Source organism: Dinoponera quadriceps, unplaced genomic scaffold (genome assembly GCF_001313825.1).
Source record: "Dinoponera quadriceps isolate SergipeBrazil2010 unplaced genomic scaffold, ASM131382v1 scaffold707, whole genome shotgun sequence".
Classification (NCBI taxonomy): domain Eukaryota; kingdom Metazoa; phylum Arthropoda; class Insecta; order Hymenoptera; family Formicidae; genus Dinoponera; species Dinoponera quadriceps.
The window spans coordinates 1,189,298-1,216,551 of NW_014555450.1; the positions used below are offsets into that span (position 1 = coordinate 1,189,298).

The window sequence follows — 27,254 nt, forward strand, 5'->3', positions numbered from 1 at the left end:
TGATCTAAATAAAAATTCACCAAGTAGCATCAGAGTAATTATTTACTTGAATCTAGCATTTTTTTCTCTGTACACACACGCACACAAGAACCTGGCCTTCTCGTAAAAGAAATTCGTCTTGTAAATCGGCGAGTAAATTTGCCCAGAATAATGAGAAAAAGTCATCGCGACGCGGTCGGTAATCCGGTGAGGGGGGAAGAAGAAAAAATATACCACGAGGTGCGGGGAGAGGATGGGAGAGGGAGAAAGAAGAGCTCGCGAAAATGACCGTACGCCGGCGTCTTCGGGGTGACCCCCGTTCCTTCTTCCGCCGAGTCAAAACACCCCGCGGGCGTGGAAAGTCCTCCCCGAGTGCGTGTTCTCACCCCCTCGTCGCTCTGCGCCTGTATTTGCGTGTTGTGTGCGCACGTGTGAACGGACGCGCACGTACGCCGGCACAAACGTGGATTATATCGGCACATGCGCCCGTCGACTGTCGCGTCGGCGGAAAAGCGGATATAGCCGGCGGCGTGTCAAAACCATTCCGCCCGTGCCGCGAGTTTAGTACGGCGTGGTTCTTGGTTGCGGTTGGAGGACGATCGTGCACTCCGGCCGCACGGCGAACCCCGGCGGGTTGCGGTCGCGTCGCGGAAATCATCCCTTCGGGAGCGACCTTTTTGACGGGGAAACTCGTTTATCGCGCGGCTAGCCTGGGATCCGTTGTAGCAAGAAGCCGTGCTGACACTCGCGATACAGCTGGAGCTTTCGCCCGAGCCACGTAACTTTCCACCACCTTGTCGTTATTCCGATTATTCGTGCCGTAGTGGAGCGAGCTTTTTCTCTCGTTTCTTGGACAATTCGAGTCAGCAGAGACTCGATCCTCCTTTCCAAGCCTCGTCGGAATTATCTTCGTTTTTCCGAACAGCGATATTCGGAGTGGATTCCCTTTCTGCGCCAAGTGAAGTACAATCATCATTCTGGTTATTCTTGTCATAGCGGAGCGAGCTTTCTCTTCTATTTCTTCGACGATTCGAGTCAGCAGAGATTCGATCCTTCCTTCCGAGTTTTGTCTTTCTGAAAGGCAATAATCAGATTGATTTGGTTCACCTTTTGTGCGACGAATGAAAAACAGTCGCGTCAATATCGGTATTGTGTCAATAATATCATACGTAATATTGGAATCTTAGTGTGTGATCGCGCAATTGAAATTTGTATTGAGATCGTCGCTGTTTTTCCAGCTTGATTCGGTCGCACGTGCGATACATAAAAATATCGACAGGCTCGTCATCACTTTTTCAGAGAGATAGCCCGCGTCTAAAACGAACGACGTGACGAAGGCGTGAAATAATTTCATCGTGACATTTTCACATCCCTTGATAACAGCCCGACGCGCTGAATCAGTATACATACATCTCGCGGATTTTCCCGCAAAAATGCGGTGATATCCGAGACTGCGCTCTAGGCTGCATGATGTATACGCTTCGCAGAGATGTGTTTGAAGAAAGTGACTTGGCCGCCCGCTAAACACGACGTCCCGGCAGAAGAGGGGGAAGTGAAAAAGTTCTCTCATACGTTACCGCTGCTGTTCGCAGCACGCTGGCACGGCGAACGAGTAGAGCCGGAAACGTATCAAAACCGTTTCGTTCGACCGGCGGCGGTTTCGGCGCGCCGTGATTTCTCTTCGCGGCCCGACGTCCGCTGTCACGCCGTCGGAACGAAAGATTCACGCAACGGGCCAACTTGGTGTGATCGATGGCGAGGTACGGTATCCCACTTGTTGTTTAACTGCGTAAAACGCGGAAAAAGAGCGCACGTCTCTCGAATATTATCAGAGAGAAAGAGAGGGGGTCTTTTAAACAGACAAACATAAGGAGAAAATAGTAAAAATTGCAGTAGCAAAGATAAAAATAAATAAAAAGCACAAGAGGAGTTGGACGGTAACGTTGTTTCAAATATGCCTATATTTCGCCTTTAAACGTTTATGGAGAATCGATCGTTCTAAGGTTACATGACAGAAAATTCCAGAGAGAGAGAGAGAGATTTGACCACGAGTGTGTAAAACGCAACACCGGCAGCATTAACGCGTTCGATTGTGCAGGCTCGCAGGCTTTCCAACAACGAGGAAAAGCCGCATAACAGCTGTCGTATGTAACAGCAATCGTCGACAGTCGTCGTCGACACAGTTGTCTCGTGTGATATTTATTTGCAAAGCGATACGTTACCGCGACATAGCGCGCGCGCGCGCGTGTGTTAAATTACACGCATTCCTGCGGAATTTGGTCTACGTGCGTAGCAGACGAAGTAAAAATTCTTCGCGAAAGCCAGCGATTCGAGGCATTACGAGGCGCGAGCGAGCAACGAATTTGAATGTCCGTCGCAGCGACAGGAATGTTTTGCAGTCGTTCGGATTATCGTCAATTTGCAACGAACGTCCGCCGCTGATTGCCAAGCTGCGGGAGCAATCGCGGCGCGCAATAATTTTGTTTAAATCGCGCCGCGCATTTAACGCTAATCATTCGATTTTAACTGCGTATTTACATCGGGCGCGCATTCGCCGGGCAAAATTCAGAAGCGAAAGGAGATTTTTGGAAATATGACACGCCGGCGTGAATCGCCGGATCACGGTATTAATGAAAAAAAGATAAAAAGATCGTGCGAAATGCACAGGATTCTGAAAGTTATATTTTTCGCAAAATAAATGTGAATTAACTTCCCGTGCAGAGGAGAAACACGAAGACGAGCGAGATGAGAACAGCGCTGACGTCTAGTCACTTTTTATCACTTTCTCTGGACAAGTTGCTAAAAAATTCGTCCAAAATGGGTCACCTTTCCTGCCAAGAAGCCGTTATTACTTCACTTTTCTTCGGTGACCGGACGGCAGGCACTGTGAGAAGCGAATTATCCAGCGCACGTTTGCGACAGAACGTACGAGGGAGAGGGGGAAAAATACGGTGTAAATGACAATACGTAAGATATCGGGGATGAAGTATCAGAAACACACGGGAGATCAACGCGAGACGAGTTAATACCTTATGGATAATCACAATGTACCGTCGACGGCGCGACATTTTTCTCGGTGCACACTCGTAACTCGAGTCACGTAACACGCGCGAGAGGCGAGATAACAAACGGCGGAGGCGTAACGCCTAGGAGCGTTGAATAATTCTCACGTTTTAAAGGGCGCCCAATTTAAAGCGCGTCCAAACACGCGAAATGCTTTGCACGCGACGAAAGCGAGAAGGAACGATAGGAGAGGGCGGAAACGTTTCTTTCGTCGCGAGCACTTTGGCGCACTCGCGCCTATTCGAGAGATCGGTTTTACACCGCCGGAGGAGAGCCAAAGTTTCGTCGCTGTAAAAAGCGCCCCTTTCTTCGACGACGTACCACCCCCGTGATATCCTCGAACGCGAGAAGGAGTTCGCCTCTCTCGTCCGCGAGCTCGTCGACGACTCTCGTTTGGTCGACAACTTTTTCAACTATCGTGCGCGCACATATCGCGCTTTGCGTCGCCAGACTTTAGATCTCTCTCTCCCTCTCTCTCAATTTGTCGTCGCAAACCTTCCGGCGAAATGACCTAATCGAGTGCGACGGTAACATTTTGCGGCGTCATGACAACGCGGTGGATTAACTCGAACGTGCGGCGATAAACTTTTAACGTCGCTCCGATTATTCGAGTGGTTGAATACACAGCGGTTGTAAAAGCCGCGGTTCCAGCGGAACCTCGAGCATTCTTTTTTTGCAATTATGTTCGCGCGAGAACGGGAAACTCCGTTCTTTCATACTCTCTCCCCCATGTACCGCGAATGATAGTGAATAGTTGGAAAGTGCGTACACACACGGAGGGAAATTAAATAGTGTCAATTCAAGACTCATATTCTCATGTATAAGCAAGAATATATAATCTTATGCGAAAATACGATTTGCTCGTATGAAGAAATTTGATATAGTTACACGGCAAATATTATTTAGGTTAACGCAAAAATAATAATTCTTCGTTGACTGGTTAGCACCTCGGTGTTTCGTTGATTAAAATGGTTGCTGTTTTTTTTTTTTTTTAACCGTATAGAGCAGAGATACGGACACTTAATACGCATACTCTTGACGGGTGAAATGCTGACATAATTTGATGCACAACCGAGCACTCTGTATCATTATTCGATATACATAGTTTCCGAATACAGCTGTCATGATACCGCTAAATCATAAGAGTGACGAGGGATCTCCCACATGTCGAAATCTTCGTAAATTGCCGCGCTTCGCGCAATAATCATCATTATCGTCATCATCATTATGACTATTGCCGCGAAGTATCTTCGAAACTCCGCATTATTGCCGAATACATTTTCGGACAGACCCCGGGAGCGTTTAGGTAATTATTTATGTCTTTTAGCACGCGAAGCTCGCATTCGTGCCCATTAGCGTTCCGCCATGCCCGATCGTAACTCGCACCACCGCGAAACTGTAACTCACCCCACCGATCGTGAAAATTCGCGCATCGACATCGACACCACGTCGCAATCCGCAGCCGTTCGTCGCGAAACTCTTGTTCGCCGCGATGGAACAGCCCGAAAACCAATAGTATCGACTCAGTTCGGGTCGATAGCCGTCGACGCAGCGGCGGCGCGAATTTTCGAGCGACCGCCCGCAGATTCAAGCTCGGTAATCAAATTAGGATCGCCAGTATGCAGTGGGGGAGTTTCGTCGATCGGCTGTTGTCCGAGATTGTGACTTCTTTCTTCGGGGGACGGTCGAGGGATCTGAAAAAAGGAGCAACGGTTCTCGGTCGATCTAACTACTCGCAATCCGCGTCGTGTCTTTTTTTCATTCCATCTGTACGCCGAGAGAATCCTGAGAAGGAGGGAAAACGTAAGCACTAAAACTCGATTTTACGACCTCTCATCGGGCAGACGTTCGATCGCGAGCATATCGAACGAGTTGCGATAACGCATCCACGACACGTTTCATCGTCCTCGTTGCGAACGGACAAAAGGACCGAAGCGTTGGTTGAATGACCGGCCGCCACCTGACGAGCATCCGGCCATCTTCTCGTGTCCCGCTCGATCTCCTTGCGTTTTTATTAGGAGCTTCGCGCAGACAATTCGAAATTTCTGGATGTTCATCAACAAGGGGAAGTGAAACGAAGACACTCGGAAATTCGTCGCTCCTGTTTGAGTTCGTAAACTCCTACTTGGAAGTTAATAGCGCGCGACTCGTGTATTAACGAGTACTCTGATAGTATTAATTGTGACACGTTTATCGAAAATTGGATTTATAGTAATATAGATTATTTCCCATGTGTGCGTGCGTGTAAATTAATCGCTCCGATCGATCCCCCCGTCGCTTTGTGGTTCTGCAAACATTTAGAACGTTCATTAATTCGCCGGATGGTACATGCCGGATAGATTTAGCGCCTGTTTTAAAATTTATCAGTCGACGGTATGTCTAATTAATTTTAGTTCATTGATTTATCGGCGATCCCGCGACTGCCATATTTGTTATAAATATTCCGCGCGGTATGCCGCCGCGCGGCACGTTCCATTTTAACGTAGCCATTTATATCCCCCTCGTTTTGCCAAATAAAGGGGCCCGTGAAAGCGCTTAACGTAAAAGTTTATCGCGGCTATTTGTTTTTTTCATCACGGGTCGTACCAAGGGAAAGATCCAGAGAGAAGGAATACACGGCGGTAAACGTAATTATCCGCGAAGAATCGTACATCTCTCGCGCGAGATGTTGTTTCCCCGAGTGGGAATAATAACCGTGCGCAACACGCGTAATGACCATTCGTACAATACAAATTGTTTTCCGTTTTTTCCCTGATTTATTCCGCCCACGCCGTCGCTCCGACTTAATTATTCGTGCATCGATTTATTCTCAAATTTCCGCCGCTTACTGTCTGCTACGAACTCCACCTATTTCTGTATTCCGTCACATGTTCGCTTCGATAATGTTGACGCGGTTGGCTGGATTAATTCTCCGCGTAGCTTTGCGCGAGGTAACCCCTATCACGCTGCGCTGCGAACGAAGTCGTTGGCATTTCCTCCCGTGCGCACGCATCGTCCGTCTCGCACGCGTCAAGTTAGTACCGAATTAAACTCTAATCTCGCTTCCCTTTTAGCTAACCCTTCGCTCTGTCTCCCTTTCCTTCGCTCCGTGTCGAGCGCGGAGCTGTACGATCGATTATCGCGTGAGAAGCGACCTTACACATCGCGATAGAGGCTTTAGCGAGCCGCGACGAAAGGTTTCGACGGTAACGCCGGCTTGAGTTTCTCTCGACCGAATTAAATCGCAGCGAATGCGCTCTCACTCGTTCTCTCTCTCTCTCTCTCTCTCCTGTTGCTCTTACCGCTCGATTTTGCCGAACGCTTGCCGATACCAGTCGGGACAGTCATCGAGAATGCGTGTGACACCTGTCGATCGACTCGACGCAACATTTGGGAGAGTTGGCATTATCGCTAATTCGCTTATTACTACGGGAGAAGATGCAAGATTCCTCTTAATATCTTCGCAATATATTATCAAACGTAACGTATTGGTAACAACGTTTGAGATTCAATATGATCTGAGACATCATTCTTGCTCCCAAAGAAAGAAAAGCAGTCGAGGACGATCGTTAAATTGCGGCGCCCGAGTTAGCGTTCTTCTTTGCTGCCTTAGCGCGACTATTCGTTCGCGAATGACGGTGATCGCGGAAAAGTGGTGGGGAAAATTGTCAGCGGATGGTTGTTGATCGATTCGACCGACCTTGGCTGGTCTAGTGTGAGGATACATTTCGCGTGGAAATATTCCAGGTGTGCGCGTTATTACGATCTCCATATAAAGCGAGCGCGCAACGAGTCATTTTGTATATCTCACCATTCTGAATATATGATAACTGGGCCGCTACGGTCGTTACGTGCGTGTGTATGGACGGCATCAGCGAGCGTTCACGTCAGCGAGAACACGGCGATCCTTTAAATTCGGTCCACCCCGGTCGCCTCTCGCGCGTATAACGCGTTCTAATCTCTTTCTCTCTAAATACCTCGTATCTATCGAACATGTTTGCTTTTCCATTGCCGAATCACACGCATAACATCATCTTGCTGAAATTTACAAAAGATTATGAACACCGTTGCCTGACGAGATAATCAAAATCCCTTCGCCGCTTAAATGCGCCTTAACGCTCTTACCTTTAATTCAGAGAAGCTCACGGAAATTATAACACATTGAGACGATCATTATGCGAAGGACGTTAATCTCTATGGTAACCTCTAAATATTGTTATATCAAAATAATATCGATATCTTAAGATGATCTTAAAATTCACTTTGAACTATATTATACTGGACAAATAAATTTTCAATTGGTCCTAACTAGAAACGGAATAAATTAAGCTGATCACGTTGCGTGGTACACTCTGTATAATAATAATATTTCATAACTTTGAGTCTAGAATCGATTGAACGCTCTGACAACTCAAGTCGAAATTTTAGTTTTAGTTTAATTTGATTCTACATTATGTGTTTAGAGGCGTTCTATTGTGCTTCTTTGGTGCTACAAATAGTGAAGTTATCGTTGTTTTCTCCATTCGAAGACTTAACGCAGGGAGATGTAATCGTTCAACTCTTAATATAAAATATCGATTGTTGACAAAGTTATTGTACAAAATGTAAATGCGGCACCATAATACTACCTTTTCCTCTATTATTCTAAACTCCAGCAAGCAATCTCATACTCGAATTCCTATAAACTTTAAAGGATCTTTTCAATCTCGGAATAAAAATAGATTACTCTCTTGCCCGATAATCCGCGCGATTACTAAACAAGGTATTACATCGTTCGTGCTCCCGTGTCCAAATAATTGAATCCATTGTGAAATTAATTAATTCAACGCTATTCTCTCTTATGTTCTCATCCCTCGGCCAGATTAAAATGTTTCGATCGATCAACGGCAAAAGGGCGCGCTGTGTATCACAATTAATTATCAGTTACGATCGTAGCTGCTATTCGATTTCGACTCGTTATACCCCCGTCGCGGAGTTTGTTCCGCGCGTGTATTTGCCGTGAGCTCATGAATTTACACGTTCATTTGCATATTGCATTACACGCGCGCGATCGTGCGGAATCATTAATACGCGTTTTAGCAATGCCGCGATATCAATATTTTACCGGCAATTAGAATTATTCTCCCGTCGAAGGGGAAGGAGAGTTCTAATTTCACGTCGTTTTTCCCTTCCAGCTGGTGCCTCCGCCACGACGTCCCATGAAGTCCACGCACCACGCTGCCAGGAGCAAAGATCGATCGTCGATCGTCGTCGTTGCTGACTCGACGCGAACTCGCCGCCGCTCTAGATGAATCACGATCTGCCGCGATCGAATCGAATCACACCGAGCGAACCATGTACAAGATACTGCGCCGCGGCTCCGGCCGCGTGTTCGTCCTCTGCATCGTGCTCCTGTCGCTCTTGCTGTGCCTGTACTACGTCAGTCAGGTACAGGCGCCGTCGAGCGGCCATCCCTCGGCTATCCTGAACGAGGAGCTCAGATACGACCGCAGTCTGACCTCCGTCACCCCGGATTACAGCGAATCGCCGGACGCTCAGGTGTCCCTCGCCACCTGTCCCATAATCGTGCCGCGAAACGCGGACATCGACGCCCAACAGGAGTTCAGCAAGTTCGACTTTCAGGTAAGTGTTGCGCCCGTACTTTCTTCTCCATTTCTTTCTCTCTTCGCAAGAACCTGTTTCCAAGTACGTCTCATGCATACCGCCCGTCACTCGGTCCGTACTTTCGCCTTCTTGCGCTATTCGGAGGTACGATTTTACTTTTAAAACAGAGTCGGCTCCTCGTGTAAATATTCGGGACGATCGTCCCGTGTTTTTCTTCAGAGATACCCGTGTAATGCGCACCGTAGTAGGAGTTACCGAAGCCGGAATTTCAGTTACGCATTAACCCTGAAAATTCTGCTGAATTTGAAAAAAAACCACCGGAGGATGGTAATATAGGCTGTTGTTTCTTTATGCGATCACAAATGGTTACTTTATTGGAACTTTTAAAGAAGAGTTTACTCATAAAAGTTATTCATTATTCGATCAATATTTGCTATTCTACTGAATTTAATTCATATTTTTATTGATATTTATACAAAGAAATTTTATTACTACGTTGACCATTAATTTTATTAATTATCTATATTAATTATTTAATATATTTGCTCATCGTACATATTATATTTTCAACAAAGTAAATCACATAATTAATACACTGCTGATCGAAAGTAAAAATAAATAAATAAAAATTAAATGTTGTTAGAATATTAAAAAATAATGAAATAATAATAATTTAATAAATATTTCTTCAAACCTCAGCATGGAGACAACGACGAGACTATTTGCAGTATCAGAGGAGGGCGGTAGCGTAAGAATCGCGAGATTGATCCTTCAAGTTCGACGGTATTTGCAGGATTAATGAAAAAAGCAAAATTTCGACGCGGCATTCTCTCGGTGAGAGAATCGGAAGAAGTATATCGACGTGCGCTCTCAATGCATCAAGTACAGAGACAAGTCGGAACATTTCGCGAGTTTGCGAAAGAGAGATCGGCTAAATCTACTTCCGCTGAAAAGCGAGATTTTCGTACGGTCGAACGTACAAATAGCAGCTCGTCCGGGAAAATCCTTCGAATTCATTCGCGAGTTCCTCACAGATCGATCGTCCGCGCTTCGCGAAGTTGAGATAAAAACTCGCGCCACTGACGATCGAAAGTTAGCTCGCGGCTTTTTGCTTTCGAAACGCCTCTGAAGGAGCTTTCCACGGCCTGATCGCGGCCGCGATTTACGGAGTCGGCGGGAGCAGCCGAAATGCTAATGAATCGACTATCAGACATCCGCGCGGCTTTTTCCCTTATCCTCGAGATTATCTTTGGCACATCCCGGGTATTTATGTTCGCGAAAGTTTCCGCGGAATATACGAGCGGCTAAATTTTATACCGATACCTCACGGGCGCGCTAAGTCCGGTCGTTTTAAAAGTACCGCGTCATTAGCCGCGAAACTTTTCCGGTCCCCGCGAGAGTCTGTGAACTTCCACTGATTTAATGGCCGACCATTGTAATAAAAGGATCTTTACGTTCACGCGCGATGCGGTAAAAAAGTCACTTGCCGTCGCCTCGTATATTCCGCTGTCGAGAATTTTGACGAACTGTTCGATATACGCGGAAGGGAATGCGATAAAAAGAAGAAGAGAGGTTATTGAACAAATACGAGTACGCTGTCTTCAGCGGTCGGTTTGTTCAAAATAGTCGATAGATGTTGACTAATCACGTTATCGAATTAACGCTAAGAGAACCTTTGATATTCTCTCTTAGTCATCGCATTTGATAAGCGCCGCATTTGCTATCGCCTCACGCCGCCCCTGGCACGCCTGATAAGCGGAAGCGGAGTCTACAATTCAAATCTTCTCATGTTCGCCTAATTACAGAGGAACCGGCCGCCATTCTCCGGTGCTTAGCTGCTCGCGGTAGTAATTTCCGACATTGTATACTTGCGGCGGTTTATAATCGGGATGCAAAGGAGCATTGATTTCGGTACTTAACGAGCTTGACTGCGTCACGGAATATCGTTGAAGATCTCTAACTTAATAACACGACGATAATGATCCTTATATACACCGTCCATTAGGTCCACCTTCGTCCGCGAGAGTACGTTTACGCGATTAAAATTAGAAAATGCAAGATCACCTGGCCGAAAAATCCGCGAACCGAAAACCCGGCATTTAACAATGTATTGCCTACAGGTCGAAATAATGAAAAAATTTCAAATTGATCTGTGTTCCATTTAAAAGTGACATCAAAAGTTTGACGGTAATTCAGATCAAAAGTTATTTCACTTTAAAGGAGATTGTAAAGTGAAATGAGTTGATAAGAATGCGATAAAATTTGCACTGCGTATACATTGAAATATTGCGTAACTCGTTGCTCGTGCAATTAGAAAAAGATTGATTATTCGAGAGCTGAGATGTTTGTTAATTAAAATTGACACTTTTTATAAGCGTTCCTTGAGATCAATATAGTTTATTAAATTTTATCTTTAACTTCCGAACTAAAAGTAAGAATAGGTAGTAAAGTAAATTGGTATAGTAACGTAATTTCGCTTAATAAATTTCGCTAAATTAAGAATGGTCTCCTTGATGCGCCACTGAAAATACAGTACATCTTTAAGCCCGTGTCACGCTACGCATTATCGTGGACGCGGATTGCGAATCGTTGACCAGCTAATGGATCTTCAGTACGTAGTGTGACACGGGTTTTAAGCCAACAACGTGGAAGTAATTTTTCGAAATCTGTTTGATTAACGAAACAGGATGGCATAAAAAAAGCAAGGCTATATATTAGTTAATTTTCCCGGGCGAAATTGAGTTCATCAATTTGATCCACGTCCTTCTTTTTCGCAAAGCTCACTTTCACTGAACCGCGGCGGATAAAAAATATTATTACAGACAGATGTGACTCCCAATGGACGCGAGGATTGTAGCGTTTGAACTTGTTACGCGGTTGATGTAGACGAAAAAATACGGGGCGTCAACCTTCCCCTCCCCATCCCGCGCTTTAATTCAATTAACCGAGCTCGCGCGTCAACGAGTTCGCGTCGCGCGGTTCGCGGCGGAACGAACGGAATCGCGCGGGGAAAAAGTGCCGAATCGAAGTATCTCGAGCGTCGTGCGCGATCTCGTTCATCGATTATTTATGACCTCGCGTGACAGACGTGCCGCGCACTTTTTCTCTCCCTCTCTGCGCGCCGAAATTTCTATCGACATGCTCGCGCGCCCGGTGATAATTTGCCGAGCCGCGAGAATCGAGTTTGTCGCGTTTATACGGACGTCTCTCTGCGGCGCAACTTGTCACGGTTGTTTCTGATAATGCGGCCGAACTTTCGCGTAACGATAATAAAGCGCTGCTTTTTTTCGTGTATGTGTATGTCCGCGTTTTTTTGCTTCCCCTGCGCTCGAGCGCTTTACGACCCTCGTTGCGTTCGCCGCCGGTATCGCCGCCCGGCGTGTTTTAATTTTTCACCCGGCCGAACTGCGTGAAAAGTTTTTTTTTTACTCCCGGGACGTTCGTTATTCCCCCCCCCCCCTTCTCGTCGAAAAGGTTGAAATCACAACTCGTTGTCGCAAATTTCTCTGTCCTTTTGTATTCCTACTCTTGTCCTCCGGCGGAAACGTAACGGCATGAATTTTTTATGTAGACTCAAACGCACGCATATATATATAATTCGCGATATTAATTGGACGTCCGGCGTAGTGTCGCCTCTGCTCTCGCGTCGAAAATCGGTCAAAGCGTTTTTGTGCGGTATCACCGTTCCATGAACCCCACCGGTAGGATGGTGGGGCTCGAAAAAATCGCGCTTTGTCGGCAAGACTAATCGAACGTAAATTAATACGTCGTGCAGTAATCTACTTGAACCAACGATCCCGATACGTCAGTTACACACGATGAAAGGCAAATCGAGTTACGTCGCAATGAGCAGCGGCGGCGGCGGCGGCTAACAACGTTTCGAATTCGAGTTGCAAATCGAATTTGCCGTTATCGCACCACCGCTGAAAATCGCGTTCGTAGTGCGATCCCTACGTGCGCACGTCCGTCTCCACCGACGGAGGCGAATTGCGCTTAATTGTCGTTCAAGGACGCTCGTTAATGCGCTTTAATTCCGCGTCGTCGGTCGCGGAACCGGCCGGACACGGAATTTCGATAATGCCTGTTGTTCGGCGCGGAACGAAGGAGTTACTTAGGACGGCGAAAACTTCCTTTGAGGCTTCCCGCCGTGAACTCCGAAGTTGCGCTCATCCGTTCGAGCGTTTATTACGCAGGTGGAATGAAGTTTTCCTTCCCGCCGAATAGCGGGCTAATAAATGCGTTATGTATCGAACTTTCGATACACAGCGGGCCCGCCGGATGAGGTGGAATAAATATCGGGGCGTACGTGCGCCTCGAAGTAAACGCGAATATCGCGCGAGTGTTATTATAACGAGGAGAACTAATTAAAGTTAATGTAGTGTGCCAATTTTAGGGCGCGTGTAATTTAATCGGGTATCTTTTGCTTCGAAATTTACATGATTTCATATCCTACATTAATGATTGCGCCCCGAAAATGGCCGCTTTGAAATGTAATTTTGCTCCAAAGGGAGACAGATAGAGGAGAAAGTGGTATTCCTTAATATTTCCGCTATTAGGTGACGAATTCTAGGCGATTATTTATGAAATCATTTGTTTGGTAGCCCGCAATCACGCTAATACATAATAGCCGGTGTTCGCTAGAACGCATTTTCATTTCGAAAATATTTATATCTTAGCATTTGAGTGGACACATTTCCTCATTCTCTTTAAATTTGGACGTTTTCGCACCGATATATATAGAGGAGATCGGAGATCTATTTGATATATTGTTTACATTTTATTTCTCTGTTCTTTCCTCTACATCATTTTGCAACCTGTCTTTTGTATAATTCGAAAGTAGAATCGATTGTACAGCATTTTAACGAATGTAATCTTTAAGTTTTTAATCAAAAATATTGATTATCAACAAAGTCGTTGTAAAAATGTAATACCTTCTCCTCTATAAATATTTCTTCGGATATTTTTCCGCGATTCGGTTACGCCCGGCCATTTCTAGTGAGACCGTCGCGTTGGTTCTGTCGGTTCAATGAAAGTACCATTAGATATGTATCCGACGAATCAATTGGTTTCCATTTGGAAAATGGCTCGATGGCGCCATAATCAGGAGTATAACGTAATCTCGCGCGAGCCGCGCAGTTTGCAGTGAGTGAGTTGCATATTGATGATCGCATTGACGGCTGAGCACTCAAAGAGCAAAGGGTTGCATTTATGATAACGGTACATATCGCACTAGAGTCGGAGAGAGATTTACAACGATTATGGATATTTATTTCGATGCTCGTGCGTGCGTGCGAGCAAGAGAGAAAATACCCGTTTATAATTCATCGCGTTCGATAAATGTCAAATGCGAGTGTATCGTTTTACCTAGCTAGAAGCACATTTAGAAAATTACACACCGATCATGTTTTCTTCGTAATTTGTTGATTGCGGCAATTGTTGTCGCGTAACTAACTATTTGCTCATACAGTAACAACATTATCACCGCGTAACTTCGGCCCGTAATTTATTAGCGCTGCTTGTTTGCTTTGAAAGACGAGCGTGTTATTCGAATGTGATTGCGAGCGGTTTTCATTGAGAAAGGCTTCATCGGGAGGAATAAAAATAACAGACGTCAAATGCGCGATTGAGCTTGCAAATTGCGCGAGACAAATCGCTCGGAAGGAAATTAACTGGATGAAATACGGTACAGATTCAAGAAATTGCGTCTTCCTCGAAAGAAATTTTTCCTCTCCGTTTATTAGCGTGTTTTACGCATTCCGGATTTGCTTCCGCGGGGGAAGGAGCGAGAGAGAGAGAGAGAGAGAGAGAGATTTTTTAGGGTTCAAAAACTCGACCCTCCGAAATCCGCGCGGAGCTAATCGCGACTTCGAGCAAACATCCCGTCCAACCAGACGGCAATATTTCACGCGGTCGACGTTCCCGCCAAAATTCGTTTTTCTCCCGTCGCGCCGAGGAAGGCTCTTCCCGGCCTCGTTTCCCGAGAGCGACGACGGTCTATCTGCAAAACGAAGGCGCTTACGCTGTCGCACAATTCAAGACTCGCTGCAGCTCGCTCCCTCCGTCTCTCGCCTTCCTCCCTCCCATCCGTTAGCAGACTACATTTCGCAATTTGCTTAAGCAAACCTTTCCAGAAATTCATATCCGCCGAGACACCTCCGTGCGCGAGAGAGAGAGGGGAAACAGCTTCCCGAGGATAGGCTTCGTGCGTCTGACGTTTTTAAGACATAATCCCGACGTGATATTTTCCGCGAGTCGGGTCGAGGATACGGAATATCGGGGATAGCTCGGAATTGGGGCGTGTTGATCCTTCTCTACGATCGATCCCCCATTCGTCTCCTCCTGTTCTTCCTGGACGCGTTAAAGCGATTTGTTAAACGTACTCGCGCCGTTCACGAGAGAAGTCGCAGCAGGATTTTTAAAATATCGCCGTCTTGTCTGCTGAAAACTAAGATAAATACATCCCGTATCACGGGCTCGTACAAAGCTTCGTTGCGTTAAATGACGGATTATAGCAGGTGAATGTGATCAACGTCGAGTTGATATTAACGGAACGCGCGGTATAGTGTACAATAGCGACCCACGATGAAATAATAAATTTGACCGTGTATCGGCATAAGATGCATTTTCGGAGAAGAACAGATATATATTGCTTTTTACGCGACGATTGTGCACCTGAGAATTCCTGGACGATTTCTCTCACGTCAGCGAACGTAGAAGGTGCACAACTACACTTTGTATTCCGTGTCGGTAACATGTGACGTTTTTTAGATGAAAGTCTCAAAAATCCTAACCCAACGCGAATTCTCCCCCTCTCCGTACGGATCGTGTTTCGTGTTCCTGACATTTTCAGACATAATTCAGACGTGATATTTTCTTCTTCGCTAGCTAGAAGAGTTGGCTTCAAGAGACGAAAGTCGCGTCGCTTCTCGAGAAATTGAAACGACGCGAAGAAGAAATTGCATCGCGATTTTCCAACCGTCTTTTACCGCCGACGTTCCCCGCGTGGTGCAGTCGTATCGAGCGCACGAAAATTATAATTACCTCGCAATGCATTGTAAATATTCCATTACTCCGGAACTTTCTCGTTTCCCGGCGTTCTAGAAACGATTAACCGCGTGCACTATGTGTGCTGCCTCTCGCACTTTATCATCCTTATGACGCGAGAACACACCGCAATATCAGCCGTGGATACTTTGTAGAATTTCCCAAAACGTCTCGTTCTCGAAGAATTTCGAAATAATTGCGTGCTCCCCCACAAGTGTCACAGCGTACGTGCTCAAAAGGACCGTACGTGCCTCGCCAGCAGCGCCGACTCTTTTTGCACTACTAAATAAAGTGGCCCGGGGGGTAGTAGAGTGCGCCGGAAACACGCGTGAGTCTTTCGTAGCGCGTGCTGTTGTAATTTTCGCCGGATTTATTACGACTTTCCCCCGTTTTACGGAATATACGTACATATCCCTCGACTCGCGCGAACATCCTCATTAATCATTTAATAGCGCGCCTCGCCCTTTAATCCCGTCTCGAACGACGTCTGTTCGCTTTGTCGCGGTGTTTCGGCGGTCCTTCATTTAATTGAATACCCTCGCGTCGGTGCTCGACGTTACGGAATAATCCTCAAAGGACATTATTTTCAGTGACACCGAACAAACACAGAGAGTTACAGAGAGCGGGAGGAGGGGGAAAACTAAGAGAACGAAAGAGGGTGAGAGAGTCGCGACGCAACGCTTTTTCGGTCGGGAATCGATAAGCGGCCACTTGAACACGATGAAAACGTAATTCGCGGACCGAAACGAAAGGGGCAGATTCATCGACTGTAAGGAATAAGTAAACCCATGCGACCGGGCGAACGGTCCCTTTCGCCCCGTTGCTCTACCTTTCCCCGTGTCTCCCCTCGTTCCTTTCGCCACACAAAAGGCACCAGAGCGTATCCGCGTAATCCACGAAGAAACGACTTCGTTACTGGATTTTCCGTACCGTAACCAGACGACGACGACGACGACAACGTCGTCCCTGGCAAATAGGAGGTCTATTCGCTGTAGTCGCGACCGGTAAGGCGCTTTAAATACGTTTTTTTATTGATTACAGCTGTAAGCGAAATGAGTATTTGCCATTCGGCACGGTTAGCCGTTGCTCGTCCGTCTTATGTGTCATCCTATTGATGGATAAGTTCTTCGACGCAAGTGTACGTCTCATTAATGAATTAACTGCAATTCCGTTTCGAAAGTAGAGCAGGTCTGGAGCGGATTTAAATTTAAAGGGCTAACGGTTTGACCTTTGAATACAGTGGAAATTGCGATTCGCTTGTAACGTTCAAAGTGATTGTGTGCTATTTTAAATGTCATCCGCAATGAATCGAAGATTCTACGCGGAAGACATTACGGGGAATAAAATTTAGGATAAGTTACTTTCTACCGTATTTAATCCCTTCATTGTCAACTTTCCCCGAATGGTCCAAAAACAAAAGGTTCTTGACGATTAATGGAAGTTTATGCAGGAGGTTTCTGATGATGCTGATGACAAATTATAAGTCAAATTTGAGAAATTTTATCTTTTTTGTTCCCTTAAGCCGTAAGAAGTTGATCAATCACAGTCGAGTGTGAGAAGAATGATCGATTGGGATTGATCAATTTCTTACGGCTTAAGGTTTAAGTTTTACGTCTTAAATTCTCACTGCACGATACTTTCGCTTGGTGTTTTCTCGGCGGCAAGATAATTTCAATGATATACTTACTACTTCTAGCTTTCTTCACGTCGGGTTTCCCCACTTTCATTCGATACAGTTCGCGAGCAGCACAAATAATACCTACTGCCGACTACCATCGACCGAGCTCTGAATGGCTTTTCGCCTTATACGGGACTTATATGATTCGAGCAAATTCGTTCCTTTCTTCCTGCCAGCTCTGCTATTCTTAAGAACCCTTAAGTCCCTTTTATATAGCGATACGCGCGCTCAAATAAGAGATCCTGCCGCGAGATTACGTCGGATCCGCCACAAAGGATCAGCTCTCCTTCCGATCGGGTGTATCCGTCTGCAAAACAGCGGATTCCGCGACTGTACATATTCATCGCGAGAAAAAGGTGGATACGAGACGCGCAATTAAATCGAATTTGAAAATCAGTCTCTCCCCGCTTTTATCTGCGGCCGTGTGCGTCTTCGTAACGAGCCCTTTCGAAACTCTCTCTCTCTCTCTCTCTCTCTCTGCCTATTTCTTTTTCGACCGTGTGCCATCTCTCCTCTACACGTATATTTTATATACGCCCTACTTTGCAAGTAGTATCGCGCCGCGCAAGGACCGAAGACGTTTCTCAAAGGATTTTCCCGCGTTTCCCGCTTCGCCCCCTCCCCCACCCTTTCCTCCTACGAGACGCGGCGCCGACGATGGGATTGCACGGCCCCGGGGAGGTTGAGGAGGAAAGCGGGAACGAGGACCAAACAAACGTGAAAGAGGGAGATGAGAAAAAAATGAGATAGAGAGGAAAGACGGACGGTTCTTTTGAACTGACGTGCGCACCACCGGGTGAGGGGGGTTGCTCTGATTTGCAAAGGCATTTCCGGGATTGCCCTCCTCTCGTCTCCCCGTCCTCTCTCTCTCTCATTCTCTCTGTCTTTCTATATATAGCGAGCTGCATTTATTCTCCACCTTCGTCCCTTCTGGTGACGAGGCCACTTTTGCAAACGTTCCCGCGTTGGCTGGCGCGTTTGTCCCGCGCTACAGGACGTTTCGTCTAATTCACACCGATTGTGTCGATACACGGCGATCGATACCGCCGACTGCCGCACCTTCACGTGCACTGGATGCTTTGTTATTGATGGAGCCCGCTTCAGAGTTGAATTCAGCACCACCGAGGTAATGGGGGAAAATTTCGTAGAAAGATGATTTTTGCGTACAAAGAAGAGAAGGATCTTGCGTGCGAGTTACGGCGACTTTTGTGGCTCAACGTTTTCGCGATAAAAATAACTTATACGACTGCTTTCACGCAATTCGCTCTTTTCTTTTCAAGGGGACGTCAGAGTGGCTACCGACAGGAGTGTCAATAATAAAGTCATCGATAACATTACGTTACAGACGTTATCGAGTCATTAGACATGTACGATTGTGCGCGAAGAACGAAAATGACTGTTATCTACTTGAGCTTTTTGCTGTTACGTCCGTGTGAGCACACACATTTAAAACAAAGCATGCTTTTGATGGTAAATCCCGAAATTATACAATGTTCTTTTTCAGCCTATTATATATATAATCTCGCACATATTGTCATCGGATGTGCAAACTATTATTTTAAGCTAGGCTTCTGGGCTTCATTTTAACAGTATTTTACAACGCAGTTCGGCTTTCCTTTGTTCGTGTAACCTGCAGAATTTTTGTAAAAAGCAAATACTATCTTCGGTTGGCAGCTTTAGACGCCATATTGAAATAAAAACTAACAGAAAGTGATACAATTATTTTTTTCGAAAACTTTTTCGGTACAAAGTCGAGCAGCTACATTAAAGTATGTATTATCATCATGCAAAAGGATTTTAGCCAGAAACGAGAATAGTTTGCTCAAAAAATTCTGATGAATTTTAGTGAATTCTAGTACTCCGACATCCCTTTATCGAACTGATGCGATCTAATGGTAGACTCGACAAGCGTCTACAAAGCTGCGATGGTTGCGTTAGTTTCACCATCGTTGCCGATTAGAATAAGTTTCCATTACTACGAGTAAAGACCGGCCGGGAAACTGTGACAACATCCGTCCTTCACATTTTCATCAGCGAAACACGTAGTGACGGTTGATCCTCTGTACGCTCCGGGAAATTCGAGGTAAATTAAGTTTCCCCAGCGAGCGAGCGAGAGAGAGAAAACCCGCGGCGGTGTAGCTTGCACGACGACTCGCGCGCGAGCGACGATTTTCCGCGACGTGACAAACGTCAATTAAACGACGTCCGCGGACTCGTGGTGTAAACAATACGGAATTCAATAAACTTCGCTGTTCCTGGCGCATGCGAAAGTCCAATATTTGACTCGGCCGTAGATTAAGCTTGAAAGCCTGGCGTCAAACTTTCGAGATTGCTCTCCTGCCATCGCCATTAATCGAATATGACAACTTGGACTACCGGATCAGTGATCGCTGGAGTTTCGGTAACTATCCGTGCTTCTCCCTCTCTCTCCCCCTCTCTTTTTCCTTCCCCCGTCTGACTTGTCAAGGGAAATGTGAGAGCACCGTAAAAGAAAAATAATTACTCTCCCTCGATTATGCGAAAAGCGAGTCAGCCGGAAACCCGGAAAAGTGTGTAATCATGAAAATCGAGGAATTAATATAAGACGCAAAAGTTGAGAAAAACACAAATGCAAAATAGGCGGAAGCCGAGGAAAAGTTGCGAGCAACTTTTGCAACTTGAAGAACTCGTTGTTAAACTCGCCGTTTAACAGCTGTTTGGAAAAAAAAAATAACAGAGAAGTGACAAAACAATTATTTTCCTTGTTCCTCCGTAAATTGAATCCCCTCTTCTTGTCCGATTCGCGCCAATCGAGGAAGACAGAAGAATTAGAGAGAGAGAGAGAGAGAGGGAGAGAGAGAGAGAGAGAGAGAGAGGCTGGAAATAATTTCGCCCTCGGCTTTTGAAAATCACATCGAGTGAAAACGTTTGACGCGCGCGTCTCGGCGCGACCGAAATATCCTCGGTTTGGTCGTGACCAGCGGTGTCGTGTAATTACATCGCGGGCGACATAGTAATTCACGGCGGTACCAAGGGACCGGCGCCTTGGGTTTGGTTTTCACCTCGGCCGCGCCACGTGTAACGAGCCGAACCCTCTAATTGAACCCCCGCAGGAATGCTTCTGCAGGAGGCTCTCCATCAGACAGGATTACAATACGCGGGTAACCGTGGACGAGCGGCGTTGGCGACAGGTGAACGCAGGCCGCATGCCTCTGGTCAAGCACGCCGGCAAATATCAATTAGCCGCGCTAATGAGAAATCTCACCGTGCGTCAATGTTAGTTACGGTAGCACATCCCCCTCCCGACCGCATCGTATGTCGCGCGACATTATCGTTGAAAAGAACGGTGCTCGCTTTTGTCTATCGAGCGCGCATGAGCAACCTGCCGAATCTGGAAATACGTTACCAATATATCGTCGGATGATCGGAATGTCGCAAAAAGAAATTCAGATCGTATGTATCGTAGAGCTTTGGATATTAACAGAGAAGGAAACGTTGAATAGGATTGAATAGGTTTGATTCGAATCTCACAACCTTTCACTCACAATAGTATAATGTACCAGTAAATTATACTATTGTTGTTATACTGTAGGAAAAAAGTACGATCGGTCAAGTAATATTTATTGAAAGTAAGAATATGATTGATCATATACAATATAGTATTTTTATATAAATAGACATTTATTAATAAACAATTCCGACAAGTATTAAATTCATAATATTGAGAATATTGGAATTTATTTTTAGAAAATATTTACTGGACGGAAAAATCGAAATTGATAAAACCGCTAGGTTTTCTTCAGTGGAAAAGAAGTATTACATAATTCTAGAAACTCTCTTAAATTTCGAATTGTCTCTTTTCACTTCTTTACTCTCTTGCTCCAAACATCACTGATGAAAGAAAAAAGATGGTCAATTCTCGATGTATCGAATTCAATGTCGCTCCCTCTATTAATATTTAGAACTCTACCGTAGGAAAAGTGGTGGGAAAATCGTGAACACTTGAGAAGCGTGAAATTTTGTTCAATTTTTCCACGTTCTCGATTTCTCGGTAATCGCAGGAGCGTTCCTTGTCTCGGTTTGATGTGTCTGTCCAAAATCGAGCGCGGTTACGTTCGTTGATTGATGTTTATCGAATAATTTCTCTCTCGATGTAAAATACGTCGAGATAATTGCGAGGGATGCGCGGCGCGAACGAGCGAGAGAGCCCCGAGTATCACTTCGATGCTGAGAAGCGTAATCTCCGCTCCCGGATCGGATAGAAATTCATTTCAGTAGTCAAGCCAAGATACACCACTACGTGGGTCGCCCGCAAAATCTATTGCGGGCAAGAAACTCCATCAGAGCCGCGGCTGCAACTTCCTCCATTCAAGAATAGTCGCGTGACACCGCGACAATGAGGCAAACGCAGCGCCGTTCTTTTGAACCCGCCCATTGTTCTCCGACTTCTCATTGTGCCGCGAACTTTCGAGTGTAACAACAATAAGAAACGTGTATTAAAACGCACGGCATTACGCACAAAGAGGACGGAATGTGTCGCGGCACCGACAACGGCGAATATATTACGACGAATCGCGCGATCGAAGCGATATCAACTTTAATCAAGAATTTATTATTTCATTGTCTCATTCGTATCAACGACGAGACTCTTCGTATTTCTCTCTCGTCGGTGATATTTTATTCTACGCTGACACGCATAGAAATGAAAATGATATAGTGTTATTCATTAAGATTTTTGTTTCGTACGTTTATACCCTATTTATTTATTCGCTTTTTATTCAAGATTTCCTTCCCACGGGGAAGGGGTTTTGCTCGGAAATTGCGAGATAAATATGGTGAAAAGTACAGTGAAAACAGATGATGAAATAACAGATACGGTACGGAGTACCGCTTTTACGGCGTTTATTCGCACGAGATCTGCGCGAGATATCGATCACGCCTCTTCCGATGACGTTCGAGGCGAGCTGTCCGATCAGTCGCCGTGCGTTACTACTTGTTCGCGCCGCCAGTCCCCTTTTCGGGAGTTTACTCCCGTGTCCCGGTTTTACTCCTCGAACTAGGCGCGAACGACTCCTTCTCTCTTCCTCTTTCTCTCCATTTTGACGCACAGAATTGTCGACAACTTCGTCGGCGACGACGAGAGGAGAGCTTTCGAGGAGCAGGCGAACGTCCGACCGTTTCGTCGAGCTTCGTCACTGGCAGCCTTCTCGCGATATAATCGAACTTCGATTACCCAGCTCGAGGAGCGAGGCCGCACTCGTGAACTTTACACGTGTCTCCCTGGTCGGCGAGCTTCTCGACCTTGAACGACTTCGATATTTTAGTCTGACGGAGAAGACGCGCGCTTTTCTCTCCAATCGAAGCGACAGTTAAAGCTAATCCTCGCGAAACGTTTCAGAAGTAGTTTGAAATGGATCGCGCGTTAACAGGGGAAACTTTGGCTCGGCGAATTGACGCTGTTTGTGCGAAAAGTCATGTCAGCGTCGGAATAATTAATGTCGCGAAATATCGAAACTGATGAAAAATCGAAAAATCTAGGTTAGGTGGCGAGAGAAAGATAAAAGTAAGAAATATAAAACACGATAATCTTTTGATTCTCGGTGAAACGCACCAGTTATTTCCTCTTTATTTCGCGAGTATCTCTTTCGTGACACCGATTCTATTTTTTAGACTTAGTTTTTTGATTCCCCAAAGTATTGCGAAATCGACTCCTGACGTGCATGGATTCAAAGGATCTTAGAATGGAAATTGCAATGCCAATCTCCCCCACTCTCTCTCTCTCTCTCTCTCTCGCCCGCAAAGTTTCGACGACGCTCTTCTCTCTCCGCAGATTCACCTTCTCTCGTTTTCTCGCTTTTACCATGCTTTTTCTCAAAGACGGAAGTTTAAAGAAGTTTGCTTATGCCGCAATCAAGAGAAAGAATAAGAGGGATCTGTCTTATTTATCTTTCCTCTCGGCGGAAAACTTGATAGCCGGGCTTGGCTTGGCTCCGATATAATCTCCCCTTGCCAACTCAGGCGGGCGGAAAATGACAGGTAAATTTCAGACTTCGGCGAGAGGGAAAAACATGTACTTCCGCGTCAATAAAGTCTCATCGACGTGCATGCGCGTCGTGAATTTCTCGTACTCCTCCCGAGTTGAAATTTTGATTCTACGTTAATCTTGCAAAATCCGACAAAAATTCGTCATATAACGCTATATAAGCTTATCGCCTCACTCTGATGCAATATTGATTATTTAATCCCATTTTCTCAATGTTAAGTTATCCTTAAAAAAGATTTCAAAATTACTTAATATCCAATTGATATGCATACGTATAACCAATATATAAGAATGAGTAAAGTAACTAATTTTGTCTCTTCATAATTTCTTTATTATTTATGTTTTTCATTGACGCGTCGGAAAAACGCGTATATATATAAATCTATTATTTATTGGTGTCGCGCGACACTACCGTTTCATACATCTGGAAATATATGATGTATCGCTGCTTGTATTCCGGCGTCCTGTATCATCCGTTCTAGCTTTCCGATCCAGTATCCTAGTCCTAGCTGCTTTGTCATGGCACTCCGGATACTAGCTCGTGGCGCTGACACTCACGTAGATGCGATTCGTTCGTATATTAATGAACGCGATGCTGACGAGAATCCGATTAAATATTTCAAGGAGCCGGCGAAACATTTTGTGCAAATGTAACATTCACGGAAAAAATGGTGAGAACACAGCAAAAAAACAATTGGGAAGAAGAGTTTTCATTCTTACCCATCGATCGTCAACAATCGGCGTCCTTGACTGAACGTCGAGCGATTACAACAATCGGAATATTCTGGGTCTCCGAGGTCGAACATATCCTCGTGCGTCACATACTTTTTCGAGTGTTCACTACGTTTCGAGTCGACACGTAAACTACGAACGCAGGGTTGTAAAATTCATCAATTAAAACCATTATAATTAAAAATTATCTTTCGAATTCTCAGTTGAACAAATTTAGTTGAAAATTAAATTTCCATTTTTCAATTAAAGATTTTTAATTGAGAGAAAATTAAAGATTTTAAATTGAGAGAAAATTCAGATCTTAATTCTTAAATGGAAGTATTAAATTGAGAAGTAAATACGGATATCGGTACGTTATTTCTCATTATTATCGGGTGGCGATATTTAACGCGTGTCTCTTTGATCGAATCGCGCGGGCGTCAATGCCACAATGGAGCGGACGATATGCCAGGACATAGGACGCAGGAAGTATGTGTTATTTTAACATTTACACGTGTTGAACATAAATAGAATGTATCAAATTAACACATGAATATGTTAAACATTTAACGCACAAATTTCTACAAGGGCCGACTTTGCACAAAATTGCGTAGATCAAGCTTTTTATTATATAAATCAACAACTTGCGTAGTATTTTTCACTCGAAATTCTTCACTGGCCCCTCAAGTCCGACGGGATTTGCGCGGTCGATGAGGAACCAAAATTTCGATTCGGGTTTAACGCACGATAGTTTAAGAATGTTAAGCCGCGCTTATTCGGACATCGTTACAAAGCACGAACGCGACTCTCGTGTACGAGTGTTGGGCAATTTTTTACGTGAATTACACGTGTACACACTTCGCCGCGAGTTCAGTGAGATTTTGAATTTACACCATTTGCAAGATGAACGCATCGGACAGAAGCCGTGTAGCAATCTACTTCGTACCGGATATACTCGGCGTGCTGGGGTTTGTAGAATATCGCAGGCACGATGACGTCATCAGATATCTCCCTTTGAATAGGAATGCGATGCAGCGGAAACGAATCGATACCGCGCGCGAAGGAGCGACTCGGCAATGCCGGGGTTAAAACGCGTTTTACGTCTACGTTGTCGTCCTGCGCGGGTTGCATATTTAATCGAGTAATCAATCGAGAAGAGCATACGCGAATCAAACGCGAGGCAAACGTGACTGACGAGGCGCTGACAACAAACCTAAGCAGACATCTCACGGTAAAAGATTTAGCTTCAGCTTTTTTCGATTATCGTGATCTCTGCGCGGTCTTCAAGCGTTCGTAATATTTCTTAATTTCGTATAATCCACCCCGTAAGGAACAAAAAATCGTGTCCTATGCGAAGAAACGCGAGGAAAGTGAGAAGTGCGCTTTTGAGCGCCGCTGTATACTGTGCGTGCAAACCCGTGACAAGTGTATACGAGGGGGTTGAAAGGCACGAGGGGACTTTTGATTCGTCGAGGACCACTTGTACGACCACTTTTTTCTTTCCTTCCTTCTTTTTTTGTTCCCGCCGACGTTGCCGACGTTCGCGAGTTCCTTCAACCTTTCTTCGCTTGGCTTCGGCTCCCCTTTTCATGACCGCCGCAATCAAAAGTTCGCTACAACGTATTGTGACGGAAATTGACGGGGTGCGCGAGAGGCGTGGGCGGAGGCAAGAGGGGGACAGGGATGAGAGACGACCTCTTTCCATCGGCATTGAGGTGTAACCTCGTACTTAACGTCGATCGAACTTTCGAAACCGAAGTATTTATTCGGGTAAACGTCGGCGGGGAAGCTGATAAAAAGTAAAAAAAAAAGAAATAAGCCGAACAATGAAAACGTATTGCCATTCTGGCTCGCGGACTCGTCGTTGAAACTGTAAAGCACCCATAGAGTGCGAAAGGAAGAGAGAGAGAGAGAGAGAGAGTGTGTGTGTGAAGGACACTCGGCTCGAAATACCGGCGGCGCGACGCGCAAATGGTTTTCGCGAAACGACGCCATCATCCCGCGAATTAATTTGCAACGGCACCCTCGTGCGTACTCGAACCAATGCTCAGTCGTCTCGAAATATCTGCCTTTGATCGACACCCTCGTAATGCAACGACGGTGCTCGCGCTCGTTGAATTATTACGCGCACGGAAGGGGATGACGCTTCATCGAGCGCGCGCTGCGGGGAAGAGGAAGAAATCGAGTGGCCGCGCGTCGGCTGGCAAATAACAATTCGCGAAGTGGAGATCGCACTTGGAGATGGGCGGTACGGCATCGATATTTCAGATATCGATGTTTTATCTTTCGGTATTAGCATGTATCTGTATATTTGAACAGGAATATCGAACTTCGGATACAGTCCGTAAAACCCGTATCAGATTACGAATTAGGATTGAGATTGCATTGAAATTTAAACAATCGGAGCAAAGTTCACCAAACTGGAGATTAGTTGTTTTCGTTCTTTGGTTAGATTCTGAGAATGATGTATCGAAGCCCTAATGAATGACAGTTCACTCTGAAATATATTGGCTAATAAATATGTATTCTGAATTAAAAGATATGGCTTGAAAATATTTAAGTATAATTGCGACCTCCTTTCCGAGTGGAATTATTTTCACGGGCTAGAAATATCATAAGGAAAAATAGAGACCGTACAATACAGGCATACATTTAAAACAGTTGCTATTTTTAAACTCTCTTTCTATGGGAAATTGGTTTGTGTAACTTTTATCTAAAATAAATATAAGATATAAATAAAAAAATGTACATATATATATATATAATTGTAAGCAGGCGATAATGGAAATATCAACAATAACGATATCATTGATATTGACATTTTCTACTGTATCGCCCTACTGTAGCGCCACTCATCTCGGTCGTTTAAAACGACAAAGCGCATTGCGCGATTAAAAACCGATTGTTACACGACGTGCCTCGCGCGACGCGTTTCGATCGTTTCGTCTTCAAACGACGCTCCCGAATAATTATCCCTTTCCACGAACGATCGCGTCGAATTTTACGTTTCCCTCTCTGAACCGTGTAATTATATGAAACGACTCTTTCCGCGCCTTCAAAGCGATGCTCGTTATTTCGCTGCACAAAGAGGGAAAAGCGCGCCGTCACCTTTGACCGACGGCGTCCTCCGCGAACATCCGATTATTACAGGAGTTACGCCAATCGTGCGTCGGA

General features: G+C 45.3%; 1 protein-coding gene across 2 annotated transcripts in view; it reads left to right on the forward strand.

The window, feature by feature from the left end:
- Nucleotides 1–27,254, forward strand: part of LOC106744283 (alpha-mannosidase 2) — a 145,879-nt gene that overhangs the window by 51,907 nt on the left and 66,718 nt on the right. The window contains exons 1-3 of one of the 2 annotated variants that reach the window (XM_014618925.1): nucleotides 570–757; nucleotides 1,279–1,739; nucleotides 8,196–8,643. In XM_014618925.1, the coding sequence (XP_014474411.1) occupies nucleotides 8,356–8,643 (288 nt within the window). In that variant the 5' untranslated portion in view covers nucleotides 570–757; nucleotides 1,279–1,739; nucleotides 8,196–8,355. Of the gene's footprint in view, nucleotides 1–569; nucleotides 758–1,278; nucleotides 1,740–8,195; nucleotides 8,644–27,254 lie in introns of those variants that run through there. The other variant, XM_014618924.1, reaches the window with a different exon arrangement.